We start from the raw sequence: 21,511 nt of genomic DNA on the forward strand, positions 1-21,511 counted from the left end.
ATAAATTATGTACAACGTAGGATCTTATTCCCATGGCATTGCTTCTGCATATAAGTTGGAACCTGAGATAATTTCAATTTCTGGTTTAAATGCAGATGTCCTCATATGGTACTTTTAGATCATCCAACTGTATAGAATACCCATAATGGGGATAAGCCAAAGGGAGTCATTCCACTACCATCCAAATCAATAACATGTATATTTTGATTCTAGCTGAAGCTTGCATAAGTATTTTTGCCCATTCACCTTTGATTAGTAGGTTAATTTTCAGACGTAAGCATTGCCTTAGATGATTATTGCAGTTTTAGCAAATTTCGTCTCTGGAAAACATTTTACAATTGCAGCTCCACTGACAGCCTTAATGGAAAAGGTTAAGAGGACAAACAGTGATAACACTACCAGAGAAGTTAAAAAATTCCCTGTGAACTATTAATATCTTTCATATTCTTCTCATATGCAGTGAAGTGTAAAAAAGGATCATCTAAATCAGACTTAACAGAAAACATTTTTTTAGCATGGGTAACAACAGAATATTTAGCCTCAGTATTTTCTCGCTCAACAAATCCACATGACTCCTCAGGTAAGATTAGGAAAGCATGATTAAAATATGATGCTTTATTAAGAATTGATGCTTTATTAAAAATTTACATAATCACAACAAAAGATCAAGGTGCCAACCATCGGAAGTCACTTCACAGCTCATTTCGCTGTGCCCATGCATGGTAACCCATTTCGGTTCAAACATCTGTGATAAACATCAATCAAGACTTTACCAATGCACCCAGCATGGAAACAGACCAATTGTGAAGGACAAACCATTGTAGCAACGATGAATGATTCAACATATACGTGCTATTCACGATTCAACATATAGTACTATTGCCTAGATATTGCATAACCATTATAACTGCAAATCCAATTTTAATAGAAAGACACAGAGTCCATAGATGAGATGATACCACCAGTAATTATCCATTTCCACAAAGGTACCAAAATTCATTAAGGTTTGCTTACTTAGGCCTAATATCTGGCATTAACAGTCATAATCTTCAAATATAAGCTGAACTGAATATGTATGTACTGCATACAATAAAGTATATGACCAGTAACCATGAATGTACCTTCTCTATTCATCTTATTCGTTCATTAATAACCTGTGAACTAAAGTGACAATGAACACACCTTACAAACAAGAAACAACACAAGCACAGGCCTTATCATTTTCCATCCAGATGCTTCTTGTGGCTCTTCAGATTGTGCTTCTGGGTTTAACCCTTCCCACATATGCCACACTCGTATAACTTCTCCCTGGTTTGACTCCTCTTTTGGCGCTTGAAAATGTCTGCTGAAGAGAACAATGAACCACACTCTTCACAACAAAAGGAAGGCAAGTGAGTTTCCATATGCATTTTCAATGCTCTTCTTCTGCTGAAATGTCTGTGGTATTCCGAGCACTCAAATCCCCAATTGCCTGCATGAACCTGCATGTGATCTCTCAGCTGCTTCATTCCTGTGAAAACCATACCACAGTCCAGGCACTGTTTCACATTCTTCTTGGGTCTGTGTCTCCAAATGAGACCATATATTAGATTTATGGTACACACACTTTTCAAATGTCTCACATTTAATTTTTTTTCACTTTACCATGGCAAAACTGATGTACCCTTTGAGCAGAGAGAGTGCGAAATTTATTCCCACATAATTGACGTTCATGAATCTTATCTCTTTGTGTATTCATATGGCATAAGAAGCCGTTAGGTGTACTAAACAACTTGTGGCAAGCATCACACAAATATTATTTTCCCACAACGTGCTTCTGCTGATGCTGCACCAAGCTTTTCTTATTTGGATAGGCCATCCTGCATGATTCTCACTTAAAAGTCCTCCCAAACTTGTGTTCCCAAATGTGATAGTCTAAAGCTTTCTTAGTAAAATAGCTCTTCCCACACTCAGGGCATTTCCTGTAAATGCCTTGTTGTCCCTTGAAATTTCATTTAAAGTATTTTTTAATACAACAGCACCCTAAAATGAAAGGAAAGAGATAAATGAAATTGATTTAAAAAAACAAGGATTTCGGTTTGGTTCCTTCACTAATATGCTTCAAAGATTATCAATATTGCATAAAAAGTGATGAATCATACACACATGAATTACTGTTGATGAAATGTCTTTAAAAGTCAACTAACTTTAAATTTATATGCATACTCTTCTCATGGTTCCCTTCTGGGGTAGGCACCGAAAAGAAAAGCATGGTCCTAAGTTAAAAATTGAAATACTATACACTCTTTCACTAATTTCTTCCATAAAGTCCTATTCTTGCATTTTCATTTTGTTTTGTTACATTCATGCATTGTATCATACACACTCTTAAATACTTACAACTTCTTGTGACTTCTGATATTCCCCAACTTCAATTTGAGATAAACTTTGACTTTCTTGGTTTACCCCTTCTCCCCAACCTTTTTACTCCCCTCTTAGATAACTGATTACTGACTCAGCTCTCATCTATTCTCTCAACAAGATCCTAATAGTACAGCACCCTCATTTAATACATGTCCGTTACCAGTGCATCCAATCCACTTTCCAGCAATCACCCCCAATTTATATTCTCAATGATGCTATTCATTGCCCCATCTAAACTTTTTCGCAGCCAAGATGACATTACAATCAATTTTTCACACCAGACGTTATTTTAAACCACTGAATGCCCCTCTCCCAGTTATTTATATATTTTTCCTTCCCATAGATTACCAACCTTGATGTCGTGGAAAGGCTTTTGCATTCTTATGACCCCCAGATTGGTGCTGGGGGGGGAGAAATGATATTTGCTACCAGTAGGTTCCCCCTTACAAGATAGGCCGAAGGGAGGGAGTCTATGCAGGCTCTATTCTGTATCTGACGCAATTGGGATGGTCATTTGAGAAATAGAGCCACATTAAAAAGCTATTGAGTTAGGCAACAAGCAACCACTGCAATTACTTATCCCATCCTACACTGATGGACGTAGATATGAGTCTCAGCAACTATGGGGCTAAGCCCAATCAGCCACATGTTCTGCCCGGCAGTGGGAGAGGCAAGGCTTCTGTGGCTGTCATCTCACAAATTCCTTTCAGAGTGGGAGCAGCAGGACAGAACACAGAGAAAGGGAGCGACCCGTGATTATGTCCTCTAAACGATCGTATACCCTTTCAACTTCTTCCTACCTCTAATTTCTTGGTGACATGTTTACATGAACAATAACCAAGTTCATTGGTGCCACTTTCACTTTTACTAATAATATTCTATCCGTCACTTGCTCTATGCACTATGCTTCTTCCTACCTTTTTTCATTTAGTGCAATAGCCACCCCTCACTGGCTCTCTTCCGCCCACTGTATATTACTCTTTAACTATCCCTCCAATAAACCCCGCTATCCTTCCATCTCACTTCACAACTCCCTAAAACATCTATATTTCCACTCTTGCTTTGTATTTTCTAATTTTCCTGTTCTCTATTTTATCCCAACATTTCAAGTTCCTATTCTAATTCAGTATTTTTCTGCATCTTCTGTGCTGCTGTTGCTTTCTCTTAGCAAGGATTTTATGAAATGATGACTGCTAAGACCTTGCATCTCCTGCTGCTGGGCATGACACACAAGCAACTGGGCCATGCCCCATAGTTGCCAGGACTTATCTTCTCTATACTGCCCATCATGGCATTGTTGTGATGAATAATTAGGGTGGTTCCCCATAGCCTTCCTCAATAGTGTTTTTAATGTGATACCATGACTCAATGGCTGCCCCACTGGGGTCAGAGACCTTTGCAACCACTTCACTGAGGATTAGATGCTATTCAGATTACCATTCATCTTGCTCCTACCCTTCAACCTATGGCTGAACCTACCAGGAGCAAATATCATTGTTCCTGCCAGGACAGATCTAGGGGTCATAAGAATGCACAAGCCATTCCACTACCTCAAGGTTGTAATTCATAGGGAGGGCACCATTGTATTAATACTCAAAATACTCCATCTAACATCGGATTAAGTTTGATGACTGACTTTTGTAGGGAAAAAGAAAAAATAATTATAAAAGGCTCTTCTTCACCTTTGACTTTTTTCCTCTTGACCACTCAGTATCATCAGTTTAAGGTGAAATCTGAATCAGTGAAGCTGGAAGAATCTAACAGAAAGTTTTCTTCCATACTTTCTGTAGTCTGGCCTCCCTCAACTCCATCCCCTCAGACACACAGCATATCCTGCATGAAATAAAGCACAGTGTTACATATTTAAAGTCAGCAGCACATGAAAAGTGTTCCACTATTTTGAAATGTAAAAAATCTTACATAATATTTCATGTGATGCCAAAGATCCCAAGAATTATACATGAAGTATTGCACAAGATTCTGAAATATATTCACATCCATTATAAATGAGAATATTTTAATATGAGCACAATATTCCTTCTTCTATGGAAATCAGGGTTGTGACAACTAAGGAATTTTCAATTTTAATGACCACTTTAGGGTAAACAGGAAGGAAGGGTCATTTTCCCTAAACTTTTGTTCCAGGATTCCACAGAATAATCCTAAGCAGGTTGTTTAAAAATCAGGTTGCCTCTCTCAGCACCATCCAGTATAAAACACAACACAGCATGAAAAATGTGTCGTGATATCTGTTAAAAGGCAGCATTCCATGAACAAAGTCACATCTATCTCAAAGTCTTTCAGCTCTCCTAAATGCACCATTCCCTTTCAATCCCTTCCTTCCCTCATTGCTCCTTGTGCCTTCTTCCTGTAGTTCATCCTTTTCCTTCCTTTGTAATTCTTCCCTTTGGGTTTCCTTCAAATATAATCTTCAGGGAGGTATCGTATTCTATGATGTTTCCAATTAGTTTCCATCTTCTTCTTGAAGTGTCCCCCACAGGCTTCTCTCTTCAAATTACTTCTTTTGTGAATCCAGTCATCCATATTATTTTCATAATTCTTTGATAAAATCACACTCAATCACTTTCGACAGTATTTTCTCAACTGCTTCTCTTAGTGATATCTTATAGTCGTAATAGAATATACTTCATATATAAGCTTTGATAAATCTTTTCCTTATTTGCACGTAGGTACCATATGTTTTAAGCAATTGTTTTCTTTGAAAGAATGCTTTCTTCACCCATATTCTTTTTACTCTTTCCAGCTTCTTCCATAGGTATCATTTTTACTTTAAAATGGCAAATCTTCTCCACTTGTTCCCATAAGTCTTGTCCTAGTCTTGCCAGGGGAATGTCCTTCTCCTACTTCCACTGCAGACCTTAGTTTTGATCTTTTTCATCTTGAGGTTGCAAATTTTCATCTTCTTCTCAGTACTGGCTATTGTCAGCACTTATGGTATAGATAATTTAGATGTTATAGAACCAAAAATCACCACAGTCTTTATTCTGTCTCCATGCTACCAATTATCTTTTCCTCGATATCACTAATTCGTTCTTGGTGTACATATTTAACATTAAGCAGATAAAATAAGCAACCTTGCCTTTTACTCTGCTCTTAATTTTAACATCTTTTTTGGTTTCACCATTCCTAATCAATGTTATTTGTTTTCTACATGGAGCATGTATGAAATTACTGCTGTCATTCATACAATTTTATGATTATAAATCATCATATTTAGTCCTCAACGTCAAAACCTATCTCTTGATCAACAAATACAATGCAGATTAACTGACCTTTCTGTATTATATTCTCTCTCTAGGCTCTTTTCTCTCTCAAGTCTGAGAGCAAATGAGCTTCTTTTGATCCTTTAATTCTTCTAAATCCAAATCAGTCCTCACTTAAATACTCTGTCACTTTTTTTTATATTCATCAGATTTTTTATTTCCATTATCTTCACACATGAGTCATCAGTCCTATGTTTCCATCATCAGACCTGTTTTTCCGAGGTTTTAAGTTTTGACTCCCTTTTCTTTTTTTGATACAGAGATAATTACATTCTCCTTTCAGTCTGCTCATATTTTTACATCGTTTAAAGTTTTGGCTGCCTTTTCTTTTCTTGTTCAGAGATAATTACATTCTCCATTCGGTCTGCTAATATGTGACTCAATCAGTTTTTTAACTAAAGAATATGAAGGTGGAAAACTTATTTGCAAACATGGTTTTTCTCTTTCACAAAGATACATTTGAAATGAATGGAAAAGTAGACCAATGCTCTTGCATGACATTTATGTGGATAATGTTTCAGAAGGATAACTATCTGGGGTAATGTTCCTAAAAATGAACAGTAAAAAGCAAACAAAACTTGAAAGCATAATATGTTGAGGATTGATTCAGATCCAAATGAAATAAATTGAACCAATTCATCCATTCACCATCAACTCCTCTTAACAAAACACCTCATTATCTGAAGGTTCATGAGATCTGGTGGCTCTACTTGTCACTTCCATTGGATTTGACTGATTTATTGCACTAGTTTCTGGAGAAATCTCAGCTGCTGCCCCAGCCGATGAGGACTGGGGGCAAATCTCAGGCACCACCACTATTGGACCTTTTGGCAACACTTGGGTGCCCTCAGATGTGGAACCAGATGAACATTTCCAGGGCGTTTCTCCACTGCTCTGTCCCAGTGTTATGTCCAAAACATTGGCTGAAGGTTTCCCTGCACTCTTGGGAATCAGGGGTGAATTGACCAATACACTCGGCGGTATTTTAGGAATGCTTGACCGTGAGACACCTGAAATGTGCCTGGGTAATGAAGACGATGGGGGGGACATCCTAGGTGACAACTTTTCAGCATTGGGACATCTCTGCAGTGCATTCAGACTTATTTCATTTGACACTTTTAAGTCAGCAGTTTCCAAGTTATCTTTAGGAGTTCCCTGCAAAAAAATGAATTTCAATATATCAGCCATAATGTCTCAGCTGTTGAATGCATGGTACACAAGGATTATTCATTGATCATCACTATCCCATTATTAAGTCTTAAAGTTAAAGACTAGGCTTCATCCAGTGGCTGAACAAGCTGCCTGAGGTTCATTCTGACTGTCTTCAGGAATGAAAGATATAACTTTTATTACAAAAATATTTTCATGTCAAAGGGTATTTTATAAAGGAATCTCTGAATCATAATTAGAAAGTTCTTGATTCATTTATTGCTATTACTTAAGCTTTTGACATGATAGACCAGACTTTGGTCCAATAGAAGTGTCATTAATCCGTTATATATTTGAAGAGTTTCCCTGAACTGGCTCTTATTAAGCAAATAGATCTGAAGTTTCTCAGTGAAAGGAGAAATACATGCATGTACATGTCAAATCCTCTCACTCCATCAACTAGTTTACCTTGGTACACCAGTTGATACATTACCAGGAATTCTTTTCTCATTGTATGCTAATGCCTTATCTTCACCAAACACCATTAGTATTGTGAAATCATAGTTTTTTGCAGGCTAAACTATTTTATTGTTTCAGTACAATCCAAATATTCTCTCTTGAATCAAACTTAAAAATTAATGGAGAAATTTGGAACTGATGTGTCAACAAGATTTTGAAGTTAAATAGTGCTGAAGCAAGTTCTGCCATTCCATTAATGCAACTCACAAAAATGTCTCAATATTTCTCTCAAATGACACAAAAAACAGCAACTGTATATATGGTGGGAATGTTTGATGAAGTATCAACACTGCCATTTCCAAATATAACTTTATTTTCTGTGATCATGGTTTCATTATAAGGCAACATCTTCAGGCATGCAGACCCTGCCTCTTCCTACACCAATTAACCACTCCCAGCCCTGTACTCCCTTCTGCTGAATAATCCTTCACCCCCACCTGCCTTGCATATGCATACAGCTGCACTGCTAGCAATTCCACCTGAAGATGATTCCTTGGTTGAAAGAAACCATGAATGAGTCATAAATCCATACAAGGAAATTGCCATATTATTACTTCATCAAAGCTACCAGTTTGAAAGTTTTCCATCAATTTACACCTTAACTGTTTATTATTATAACTGTATACAAGTTATACGCTATATGGTAGGGTAGGCTATTAAGTGAAAGCATATTATCAATAGGAACAAAAATGTACCTCTCTCCTTGGATGCATAACATCCACAAAACTAACAACAATGTTTACATTAAGCTTCAAATTATTTTACCAATTAAACACTATTAAATATTGGAATCGCTGACTGAAATCCAAAAAGAAACAAGAAACAATGGGCCTCAGTGACATATGGAAGTATTGCTTTGGTTTGTCCAGGGGGAACGATTGAAGTTCAACATGACAGCTTGTCTGCAGCCTTCTTGGCTGCCTGTAATAGACTCCCCAGTAGTTGCATCCTCATGGGTCATGCTGTGATGCACACAACATGTCATACCCAGGACTATGCTGTTGTGAAAACACTTTGACTGATTGAACATTTACCACCTAAATCTCATGGGAGATAAACACGAGTGATAGAGAATTTAGGGTGAAGACCATGCCGTTAGTATTATTAATACTCCCAATGGACCCACTACCCTCTTTCACCATCCTTTTCCATTAACAAAATACCTTATTATCTGAAGGTTTCTGAGAGCTGGTGACTCCACTTGCCACTTCCATTGGATTTGGATGATTGATTGCACTAGTTTCAGGAGGAGTCCCAACTGCTGCCTCTGATTCAGCACCCTTGGAGATTCTTGCTGATGAGGACAGGGTACATGCCTCACGCATCACTACTGGACCTTTCACCAACCCTTGAGTGCCCTCAGATGTAGAAACAGATGAACATTTCCAGGGTGCTTGCCCGCTACTTGGTCCCAACATCATGTCCAAAACATTGGCTAGAGATTTCTTCGCACTTTCAGGAATAAGGGGTAGACTGAATGATGGACTCACAGGCATCCCAGGAATACTTGGTCGTGAGATATCTTGGATTGGTAAGGAAGATGAATTAAATGGTGTCATGCGTGACAACTTCTCAGGATAAGCACACCTCAAGAGAGCAGCCAGGCTTAGTTCATTTGACAGTTTTAAGTCTGTAGATGCCAAAAGCTCTTCAGGATTTCCCTGCAAAAAAAACGGAGAAGAATATGCCAGACATAAGGTGAATAGCCAAGGAATGTGCGATTCAAAAGTCTTATTCTTTGAGCTCTGCTCTCAACCATTCATAGGTCCTCAACTAGGATTAAACATACATTCTAAATGAAAAAATAAAGGTATACAGCCAAGAGCCTTATTCTTGACTTTCAGAGATTCCTGCATAAAATGATGGAATATCAACACCATATAAAATTATATTTAGAAACTATTGTTGATGAATATTTTAGATGGATGATATGGTGATAAGATGAAACTGCTATAGTCAGAAGCAACAGCTTTAATAAAAGTAAAACCAAATGTTATGTGACATGATCCAAGGCAGGGAAATAAGCACTTTTTTATTTTATCAGTCAGTAACCATTAGCTGATCCTTACTAACATCAAATAGCAGTGCAGAAATATCCTTTCTCTTTAAAACCTTGTCTGTCATTGGTTTGACAAGAACAGGTTTGACCAGAGCAGAGACAATAACATCACTGAATATTATGATGATGAATGGAAGATAGAACTCAAAATATATAAAAAAGGTGATTTCAATAAAAGATCAAGATAGAGTGATAATGGAGAAAATCGAGAAAATGGCATCAATTTCTAGTGCTTGTGATTGGGAAAAAGTGAAACTATCATGTCTTTTTTAAAAATGTGAAATTAGCAATGCAGAATGTCGAAGTTAAGATGATATTGTGCCAGAGGAAAGTGAAAAGCCCTGTGAAAATAATTTTGGAAACCATTTAGCAGCAGTAATGAATTATTTCTGGGATTCTATGATGAATAAACATTCATATAGTAGCAAATTTTAATGTAACCATTTCTTTGATCCTTTTCTGTCTGATCCAAGTATTTTTCATTAATTCCAGCCTGAAATATCACAGGGCATCTAACGGGTCAGGATATATGGTAATACACTAATATCAGCATTACCCTTAGCATTTATGTCTTAGTCTAATGATAATGTTATCATTAAAAAAAGCTTATACAGAGCCAAAAACGGGAAAATATCAAATTCTGTTAGCCTTGGGTGGGTAGAAAAATTATTACAAAATTAGCATTCATGGAATCTTTTTAGGAATATATTCATTCAAATATTGCATGCATATTAAAATATTAAACTTTACCATTCTTACATCAGAATCCTCATAATATGTTTTCCTTTTTGTGCCAACACCCTGTGAGGCTGCATGAGATAACATACTTCTGGTCATCTAAAAATGAAATTAAAAATCATATTTAGAAACAAAGAACTGACAAAACCAATGAATTACAATTACAATATGCATTTCAGATTAGAAAATCCTTAAGTCGGAATATCACATATGAATCTTGGCCGATGGCAAACGAAATTGCCAATGTTTTTCATTAGAAAGTATTTAGTTCACATTTATATAGGTTCACATGAGTGGTAGAAAAGAGTGAGGATTGACTGAGAATGGCCGAACATTTCTTCAGTCCAGTGGTTCACTATTCTTTCTCATCCCAGTGCAGCACTGAGAAATTGAATGTTTTTATATTACAGACCAAGTCAAGTCACCACATTTTGAAATCAGATCATCAAATTGTGCCTCATCAAAAATGTGTGAGGATGCAGGACAAAGCCCTTACAAAATCAAGATGTGATTATGACTTTTCTTCAAGATGCAGCTAGCCAAAGGTAACAGATGGACATCAGGGCAAAAAATACTACTGATGTGGTTTAAAATAATGTTAAATACAGAAACTTTATTTGCTAGAGGGTAATATTCAATGCTGCATTTAAGCCTTGGCTTTATTGGATAGGTTATTACTTTGGATTAGAGTAATTATGATGATCAGAAAGGCAAATACTTTGCTCTTCCACATATATTTTATTATTCACAACCTAGATTTTGACTTACTGAGTCATCACTGACTACTGACCTGAGTCAGGTGGCGATCCTGATGATGAATTTTGCAAGTCAAAACTTAGGTCGTGAATAATAAAATACATGTGGAACAACAAAGTATTTTCTTTTCCAATATCACCACAAAGTGATGCCTCAAACCATTCTAATCATGACAACACAGATCTTAGGCTTTCAGTGTTGCCTAATTATACAAATAGAATTTCTGTTTTTTTGGAAGATTTATATGGCTAAATGTTTTTCTTGCACTGAAACAAAATCTTCAAGAGAGGATTATGTATTGCAATTTGTTTTTTCATATTATAGAAATTGCTTCTGGTTCTTTCACTTTCTGACCATTGAGACTTGATTGACCATTGTATTGTTTGTTTCCTATTAACTTTTTCAACAGGATAAGAATGGTCAGGAGTAAGCAGTGGAAAACATCAGTCACCATGGATCACATGCCAAACAAACCACGGAAGAAAGATAATTTGTGAGTAGAAAGAGATTGTAAAACAACACCAACAGATTTTTAATTGGGATTTTACATTCCACGTGGCAAACACAAGGAAACGTACACTTCATGGGGTTGATGGTGGAATAGTGAAGGTAATCAGTGAAGAAAAAAAATTTCGATAACAGCAAAGGCAATATGAATCTTCAATGTAAAATGTATTTGTTGTTAAATATAAGTTCAGCACATGAAATAAATGCTAGAACAAATACTAGAATGCTGACTGACAAATTGGTCATTGTAGCATAATAAAAGTCTTAAACCCTCAGTGTTCAACTTCAGCAGGTCCTCACTTCATAAATGAATGCTCGCATAGCAATTTTGTGCATCTCTATTCAATCTTCAGCTCTTGTGCGATTTAATGCATTTTGAAAGGAGTTTTTCTTCATTCACGCTACTATACAGCTAAACAGGTTGCTTTTACCAAGTATATTTAGTCTTGCAAAGATTCCACACATTGATGTAAAACCCACAACCTGTTTTCAAGCATTCAAATGGAGAAAAACTCTTAAGTACTCAAGCTTTGAAAGATGCCATAACAAATCATGCAAGGTTCTTGAAATGCCTAAAAATCTTAATGAAAATTTTTCCAGATCATCAATCACATAATTATACAGAAAACAGCTGATGAATAGAGGAATCACTGCCACAGTCCTGTTTATCTAGAAATTAACATTTGACAGAAGAATTGATATCAATACATAAATAAATTTTTTTAGCTAAGTGCACTAGAATGCATAAATGAAGTGACTTTTTTCTTCCTGAACTAAAATTTTCATCACTTTTGCAATTGCACCTTTGGATGGATCTTGTGTTTAGCATTAAGGGGTATAAACTCTAAGTCTGTCATTTTGGGATTTAGACATGTTTCTGAATGTACATGTATACCATCAGACACTATCTAGAACATCTTCCTCAGAAAAAGTTACTTTAGAACTATACAGGTTGGCCATGTTTAGTGCTTCACTCTGAACCAAAGCTAAGAATCAATGACAAGAATATTTCAATTCATTATCAACTATCAGAATTATATATACACAATATCTACACACATCAATTTCACTCACTCTTGGCATCCTCCTTCGACTCTCTCTTTCTATATTTGACTGAGTGCTTAATGGCTTCGCATACTCCTGTTCTTTGGCGATGGAAGTAGTAACACTGTCTTGTGCCAAGCCATGTGGAACTGCCTGTAAATTTCATCATTCACTTCAGTCTTAAAATTCAAGTTAAGACAGCAATATGTTAAAATTATGAAACACCCCTTACATACGAGATTCAATAGGCATTGTTAAGGTATAGAATAAGTAACAGAAATATTGTTGTTCATGAATCTATGGTCTGCTTCACTTTCATTGAAGCATACCTTAGATCTTTGACTGGCCGATGCTCAAGCCATTGAGCTATCGAGGAAATGTAAATTGCATTAAAATCTGCAGGGGTTAATGCAAACAACCTGCCCCGATTCTTTGGCCGGAAGATGGCTTTGGAGAGCTATTTGAGCATTGGCCCGGTAAGTCGAAGATCCGTGGTTTGAGCCCCAATCAAGGAAACTTTTGTGCCCTTGTGATCTGCTCGATTCCACCCCCCCAACATTCCCGTGTTTGTATTTTATACGTGTTCCTTCCTTTTTCCTTACATTTGCATCCATGGGAATGAATATGTGTTCGCCATGAGGTCGGTTTTCGTGTTTGAATGTGTGTGTGTGTGTATATATATGTTTTAGGAGTATGACTGAGAATTGATGTCTTGAATAGGTCATCAGGGCTGGTGTTATCAGATGGATAGGTGGATGGAGAATATTCCCACTGCTCCAAACTCTGTTGCAAAGACTCTCTCCTCATTTTCTAGTATAGTGGGGGTCTAGTATAGTAGGGAGATAAAGATTGACATCTCTTTCAGGTCAGACAGAGAGCTACCAATAATTCCCCGCATCTTGGTTATCCTGTGTTATTACATTGGCTGCTGAAGCTGTACTATGACCTGTCTTAGTATGGTGGCAGTCTCTCACATTAGTGGTTGATGATCCCTTTTGATCCACTCCTATTTAATATGCTAAAAAACTTCTGTCATGGGTAAAATTAACACTTGTTTTTTAAACTAATTTTGGAGCTAACATGTGTACCTGTATATGTGTGAACTTTAGCGTGGACTCACCGCCTTATAACCAACTTGAACATGCTTTTCAGATATTTCAAGTGGATGCTTTTCCCCATCCTTCAATCTCTTAAACATCATTCCTCTCCCTCATCTCGTACCCTTTTCATATTGTGCTTGCACCCCCTGCCACACACCTTTATAGTGTTTTGCAAGGATTTATGTAGATTTAGATGGTTAGATGGATGGAATGGTGTTGTAGATGTGTACAATTATACGCCAGCAAGCTTCAAGTCCTTGACTGAAGCAAGGTACCAGATAGCAACAGGTGCAAGTGTATTCATTAAGCTGCAAATACAAGCTTAAATCGATAATTGTTATATCCAACTCTGGATCTCTCACTTAAACTCTGGATGATTGAAAATGTGAATCATTGTGATTTTAAACAATCACCCTTGGACTATGTAACCTTTATTCCAGTTAAAGAATCTTTTTCAGCATGATTCATTGGGAATCTGACTGCTTCACTTTCAAATCAATAATATCAAAGGGTGGGTCGCGGTAGTCCAGTGGGTAGAGCGTTGGACTGCTGACCGGAGGGTCCCGGGCAAGGCACTCGGGGCACCTGCAGCTCCACCCAAGATAAAGTGATTTTTCAGGTACCAGGTCTTCCTGGGAAACCATAACCGGCACAGGGAAAGGAACTGGCCCCCCTACCCTGATGTGTGAATTTTCACACGCCGTAAAGGGCTTAGTACTGGGTGATCTCTACCATCACCTACTAAACCGACCTTCGGGTTGATTACTGTGTTTATGGTTTTTTTAATATCAAAGCTTTGGAGGCTCCTGGTTGACATTTATGCCTATGATATTCCTCTGATATCCTGATATTACCAAGACCAACTTCCATAGAATTACATGTAGAAGGATACATTTTTTTATTTTTAGGGAGAACATTACATTTAGGTAGAATGCTTTTGCCTTTGATTAAATTCAAATTAAATATTACATATGAGTTCCGAACTAATTTTGAATGCATTCTGTCCTCTGATCATAATATTATGCACTGAAGCATGTCAAAATGAAACAAAAATTAAAAAATATTTATTCTCCGCAACCATGGTTTCACCACTATGTTAAGTTGCTGTTTCATTTTGTCTGTATGATGGAAAATGCCACCAAGTAATGCTAAAACAGTCTCATATCCTGATAGCTGCATTGTAGTCTCTACATTAGTGCAATTAATTTCAAATTTAATGATTTTTTTACTTTCTTTGTAGGAGAAAATGTTATGAAATTTCCAGCCATATTTGAAAAACGTCCCATTTTAAGATTTTCCAGATCCACTACTAAATGAGTGACATCAAAGACAAAATAATATCTGAAATTATGCACTGCTAGAAATTGAGGACTTCCTTTTACTCTCGTGAAGGAAATGTATGTACAAAAACCTAGTGATGACAGCTCATTCTGGGTTCGAATATGGAGTCACCATGGCCTCCACCAGAAAGAGGCATTTCCTTGAGAAGTAATCATTGAAAAAATGATTAATGCAAGGGATTAAAATGTTATGCATTCTTTGGGAGAGAGTCTATGTTTACTTCACAAAACATGAAAAAATCATTAATTATTTATCACAGGGGAAAACATTTCTATTATAGAGTATTTACTAAGTTGTTCTCACTAGTACTACTGTAAGTACTTAAGGATTACAAATCAGCTGTATAATGGCAATATCAAAATAAGATTGACATTTGACAAATAGTAATCAACAAAAGAGTAATCAACAAAAAAAAAGTACAGATTATTCTGCAAAATATTATATGAAAAATTCTGGAATTTCTATACTGTGGCAATTGAATTTTTATGATTTTTTTCTTTACAGGTAAATTTCAAAATCAGATGTGTACAATATTGTAACGTCCATACAATGAGATGATGGAGAATAAAGAAGAGAGAGAAAAAGAGAATAGGTCTCTATATCTAAATTCAACTTAACTATCCTATGTCATGAATGAACTCAAGACCGGAAGGTAAGTGCTGGCAATTCCCTCCATAGATTCTTCTCAAATAATACCAAACATTACTAAAAAAAATCCAAATTTGCCACAATTCAAAAATTGCTAGGTTGGCAATTTACCATGAATCCCAGTGAAAAAATACAAAGTCAATTTTCCCATTAATCTGCACTATTTATTTTATGACAAAAAAATTAATCCTCCATAATTCCACATTTTTTCCAGGATTTTTTCCAGCTTTTTCCCATTTCTGATAATTTCATGGTCTTCAAGATTGTCCAAGGCTGATGTTCACAGCAGTATGAAGCAGTTGGTAAGTGAAATATGACTGTTTTGACCACCAAAAAATCAATACTTTCATGCTGATGGTGATGACAACTCTTACCATACAATCCTGGCTGGTATTACTCCTCTCTTCTCTGATTTCACCAACATCAGCGTTGATCTAGAAAAGAGTTAGATTCATGAGTGCAAAAACCACATAGTGAACTCTGATTATTACTTACAAAGAGAATTACTCTAAAATTATGACTATGCCTAATAATGATACCTCAATGTAAATGCAGTGCATTTCAATGCTTATATTTTATCAAAGAGCAAAAATTCACAATTCGATACACACAACTTTAAGCTAAAGTATTTTGCATCCCACCATCTATTTTATCTCAATTTGTGCCATAAAACATAACATTTGGAAATGCACTAAACTTTAACAAAAATTGAAGATTCACACCTTTTAGGATCTTTGATAGTATCACACTGAGGAAGCCTTCACAAGAAATTTTACAAAAATTTCTAAATCCACATCTTAACAAATTTAATAGAAAACCAAGTCATTAAAAATCAGCTTCATATGTTATCGTGGAAGTCAATTTTTTTAAATGCATGTTCCACTCTCTGACATTCTAAATGTTTGCCAACATCAAAATCTGTGGTGACAACTTATAAACTTTTACATGTTCACATGCAATGATAATCTAAAAAAGGACCAAAATATCATAATTACAAAGGAGTAGCATTACTCTATTCAAATGCATTTGATTCGCAAAAGCCTATACTTACATTTATGAAGACATTGAGGCTTAATTAGTATCTTTTTACTCATACTTCCTAAAAACTACTGGGGATTTTATAGTCCAGTGGTTAGAGCACTAGATTACCTACTGACTGTCGGGAGTTCAATGCCATATTGACACCTCTGGGCACCCTGAACTTCACCAAAGCTGAATGATTTTTCAGGTACCAGCAGTATAGGAAAAGAAACAGGCTCTTTTACCCTGAAGTGCGTACTTAACACTCCATGTAGGGTCTAGTATTGGGTGATATATACACTCAATTATCAAACCAACCTTCATTTCAAATACTGTGGCTTGTTTACCCAAAATATTTCTCTCGAGTAATCATGTGCAGAAATATATTGTCACACACAGATACATTGAAAGAAGGACTGACGAAAATGTGTACAAAATCAGGTAAATTCTTAATCCACGGTGGGTAATTAATTTATAAGGTAGTTAGCATGAGTAAAAATCACCCAAGGAGCTACAGCATTTCAAATTAACATGTTAAAATAAGAAAATCAAATTCTTTTCCCTGAAGCATCTGCAGTTTCCCAGAGAGATCAAGCGACCAAAACTCAAGCAGGTTGGGTGAAGCCATGAATTGTTAAGAGGCCTTTTCCATATTTGAACCGTCCACCCAGCTACTGAATTCTATACTCACTGGGGTAGTAGGTCCACTCTCTATGCAAATTCCCATAGAAAATACATGAAAGTGGATTTCATTAGAGCAATAGAAGAAGATGCAAGTTTTGATTTTTGGTGAGGTAATATTTTAGAAATTTATATTTGGTATAGGGACATGGTGGTTTAGGGGTAGAGCATTGGACTACTGACCAGAGGGCCCAGGTTTGATTCCCAGGCATGCCTCTGTAGGCACCCGGAGCTTCACCCAAGTTGTGTGATTTTTCTAGTACCATAACTTCCTGAGAAAACACAGGCGGCACAGGGAAAAGACCTGGCCCCTTACCCTGACGTGAAGTTCACACGTCATTGGGCTTAGTATTGGGTGAATTCTACCATCACCTACATTCAGGTTGATTACTGTGTTTATGGTTTTTATATTTGGCATAGCTGGAGAATGTGACTAAATGAGCTACTCAAGTGACAGTAGAAACATGGGGAATTTGGTTCCACAAGAAAAAAATTAAGGTCTAAAAGCTTTTCCCAAATCAACTTCACTTACATTTGTAATAGGAAGATCAGGGGCTATTACTTCATCTTCAGCCTTTAGAACACTCATTTTATCCATTCCTCCCGTCTCTACCTGAAAATTATTTTAATTATACATGAATGCACATATATTTACCAACTATGATTTTTCACAATATTGAGAAAATGCATTAACACAACCATGCATTTCAATTAAAAAAAAATATATTAAATAAGTATTTCAATAGCAACCCTGAAACAGTTACATACTCTTAACACTATTAAGGGCCAACTAGGCATTTTTAAGCTTGTAATTTGGAGTTACCATTTTATGATTCCGTTTCTCAATAATATTACTAGTTTTCAAAATAAGAGCTACAGACCTGTGAATCTCAAATTCTTCAACAAATTGAATCAAATAAAATCAGCAGTCTTAATTCGATTCTGAATAAAATCTAACTTACATATTTCTGCTCTCTTAAGTGAATGTTCAGTTTTTAAACAAAGTTATTAAATATCAGCACAATTTTTATTTTCCTATTAATTTCATTATAATTTTCAACTATATTGATGGACCCTTACATAAGTTAGAGAATATTGTTCCAACATAAAACAAATTGAATATTAAGCATTTAAAATACATAAAACTAATAATTTTAAAAGATAAATTAATCAATGAAGGGATTTGAAGAAATGAAGTAATCCATTTTAACTTTACCCATCATATTTAATTAAGTAATATAACATTTAATTGTTGATATACAGAGTCCAAGATGAAGTTTCTGCATTGTCTATGGAATGTATTAAAACATGTGCCAGCCAATATTTTCCCCCAACTGAATTAAATCTCTCCAAGGAACGGAGCTACTTTTTGATAAGAGTGGAAATGTTTCGCTGTTTTCTTCCTAGTAACACAATGGAACACCATCATAACCAAGTGATGGATATTTAGAACACTCTTTGACTTCATTTTGAATATTTTCTGCAACTTAATGTATACCACTGTTACTGTCATTCTCTCCCTGGGCCATATTCCCTCGTCCCCATAATGGCCAGATCAAAACCAGAACATTAAGAAATATTCGATGATAATATTGAGCAGCAATAGTTCATTTTAGTGCCCATGCTAACAGATTAGGTTGCATTTTCACCTAATTGATTAACAGTACAGTTAAAAAAGTAGTAATCTCTTAAGTGAATATTTCACCCTTTTTTTTAAATATTCTATTGAAGTCAGTTTTCACCATAACTGTATTTAAAATTTACTATGTTAAGATGATCCAGAGCTAGGAACAGAGTCACAATCTGTCCATTATTTGCTACTTACAATCAAGGTTATTCAGTTGAGTACATATTTATGCACCATGTACAGATTTCAAGTACACAAGTATAATTTTATTGATCATGCAAATTTCACAAATAATTAAATCATCACCAGTTAGTTAAAACAAGGGAGGTTGATAAACAATATATGTTTAATTTTTACGTAATAATTCGTAGTGATAAAATTTCACACATTTGCAGTTATGTGACAAGAATGCTGAATTAAACGTATTATATACATTTAAATCAGCAGTTGTCTCTCTCCCACAAGAGAAGGAACAATCTATAGAGGAGTTGGGCAAAAATAAACCTGGGTTATTTTTTACAAGTAATAATAAAATAATATATATGCATGGTAGCTTCATTAGTTTTTGAACAATTTTTCAGAGAAAAGATAAGGTCTATAATTATTAAATTCACTGTATGGTCCCTTTTTATGGACCAGGATTATCACAGATGTTTTCAGATAGTTAGAAAAATTGCCACAGAAAATTGATAGAATAAAGATGTATGACAGAGGAGAAGAAATGATATTAGCTCCTGGATTGATTATTGGAATAGGCCATTAGTATCATCAGATCATATATATTCGAAATTGGAATGCCATTGAACTTTAAGAAAATTTGACGTTCCTGGTCTGGATTATTGTTTCCTGCTGTTTAATGATAATCCATGCAACTTCAAATTGCCTCTTAAAACATGTATGCATCCTATTGACATTGATGAATTGAATATGAGCAGCATACTTCTAAGGATTGAATGTCTCAGGTGAATTGACAAATTGCTATGAATTCCAAATTCCCTTCATAAAGCTATACATTTCATAGCAGAAATAGCCAAGCCTGAACTCTTTATTTAAACTTGAGGCAACTAAGGGAAATGCTACAGCAATAACTTTAGTGGTGTCATCTGCTAGTATACACTCAAAAAGAAGACATTTCTGAGTTGATTCATTCCCCTGAATTGTGATTCGAACCTGGAGCTCTAGATTTTTCTAGTTGAGTGCCATGAAAATTGGGGATTGGAATGGTGCAGTGGCTAATGTACTAGCTTCCCACCTAGAAGTGCTGGTGGTTCAAATCTTGGGCATTGGAGATTTTTTCTCATTGGTATCCCGATCCCTACTCATGGAAAGCACTTATGTGAAACTGTGGACCCTTAGGTGGCTATCGTTAAAAGTAGGTTAACTCCAACATTATTTTGCTTGAAAAATATACTTCATCGAAGTGTGCTGCTTCCAAGGTTACTCTACATGACTGTCTCATTTTGATAGAGAGTTACTGGCAAAAAACAATACATATCCCCATAGAATCTTTATTTACGATCTGGGTTTCATTACAGAGAACGTCATCAGACGATTGCATGTAATAAGTCCATCCTTATACATCAATACTCAGGTAGGGTTGGAAGTCAAAAGATTGAGAGAGGAGTGTGTCAAAATATGTTACACAGTTTATCACCGATTTATTACAGAGTAGTGGTATGCGTTGATTCAAAGGCAGTTCGGGTGGGAGGAATGCGAGAAGGAAAGGGGAATGTGGAGAACACGCCAAGAGGACTAACGTGCCACAGGGTTACTCTCGCGAGTAGGCCACTATGTCACCTTGGTAGCAATTGTGGTGAAGGGAAGGCTACTGGGCGACGGCAATAGAAATGGGAAGTTGGATAATTCAGGAGCAGGGATACGAATATTTTTTGTCAATGTATTCTCTTTAGTCGATCCAATGTAAAATTTCCAATGTTCCTAGGCGTCTAGTCGGGGTCCTTCTTTATTTATCCTCACACAGCGTTCCTGCACAAACACCATTTCTTAAAAGAATCAATATAAGGTGGCCGCAGATCAAGTATTTTGTAGAGAAAAGAATGGTCCCTGAATTGTAACAAAATAACGATGTAATGAATTTCATTCGTAATAACTGCGCAACGTCACTTGAAGTGAACCGGTTATTAAGTGGAAACATTATAGTCATGCAAGATGACTTACTTTAAACTGCAGCAATTCCGTGATGAAATCTGCCGGTGTGTAGTCGCTGTGTTATTCAAAGATATTCAATATGAATTCGCTCGTACAGAGGCACAAGTGAAAAATGCCAAATCCCTTGTCGGTTGCCATCACAAAGATGTGCAAACAAAGGCACGACAAAATGCATTCCAAGTCAGCACGGATAAATAACACAGCTCACTACCCACTGGGAAAATGTTCACGATTTCATATTATATAAATAAAACAAAATAAAATAAAACGCGCTTGATGTTGGCGCGCCGTACGCAAACCGTTGTAAACATTTCATCTTGATGCGAAGTAACGGTTCTGAATCAGCTCTTGTGAGAAATGAGCAGTTCAATAAACGAGCGAAAGAGATTTTTAACCTCAAATCAATGGAATATCATATTATAATTAAGGGTTTAAAAGTAAACATATAGGCTATGTAAATCTTAAT

General features: G+C 36.1%; 1 protein-coding gene and 1 long non-coding RNA gene across 3 annotated transcripts; one reads left to right on the forward strand and one right to left on the reverse strand.

The window, feature by feature from the left end:
- Positions 1-549: 549 nt before the first annotated feature.
- LOC139693484 (nascent polypeptide-associated complex subunit alpha, muscle-specific form-like) lies at positions 550-21,496 on the reverse strand. 2 transcript variants are annotated; one of them, XM_071591663.1, is made up of 9 exons: positions 21,055-21,496; positions 17,782-17,862; positions 15,923-15,982; positions 12,490-12,612; positions 10,174-10,251; positions 8,519-9,016; positions 6,360-6,842; positions 4,086-4,236; positions 550-2,022 (listed from the first exon to the last, which is right to left on the reverse strand). In XM_071591663.1, exons 2-8 carry the CDS (start codon positions 17,845-17,847, stop codon positions 4,219-4,221), a joined length of 1,326 nt encoding a protein of 441 aa, XP_071447764.1. In that variant the 5' UTR covers positions 17,848-17,862; positions 21,055-21,496; the 3' UTR covers positions 550-2,022; positions 4,086-4,218. The 2 variants fall into 2 exon arrangements, with proteins under 2 accessions (XP_071447764.1, XP_071447763.1); XM_071591662.1 differs by having other exon boundaries at positions 6,336-6,842; positions 10,165-10,251.
- LOC139693489 (uncharacterized) lies at positions 11,315-15,886 on the forward strand. Its single transcript, XR_011702054.1, has 3 exons — positions 11,315-11,401; positions 15,405-15,552; positions 15,763-15,886. It is a non-coding gene; the product is annotated as an uncharacterized lncRNA (long non-coding RNA).
- Positions 21,497-21,511: the final 15 nt, after the last annotated feature.

The sequence above is a fragment of the Hetaerina americana genome, unplaced genomic scaffold (genome assembly GCF_022747635.1).
Source record: "Hetaerina americana unplaced genomic scaffold, ioHetAmer1.1.p SCAF_5, whole genome shotgun sequence".
In the NCBI taxonomy this organism is placed as follows: Eukaryota; Metazoa; Arthropoda; class Insecta; order Odonata; family Calopterygidae; genus Hetaerina; species Hetaerina americana.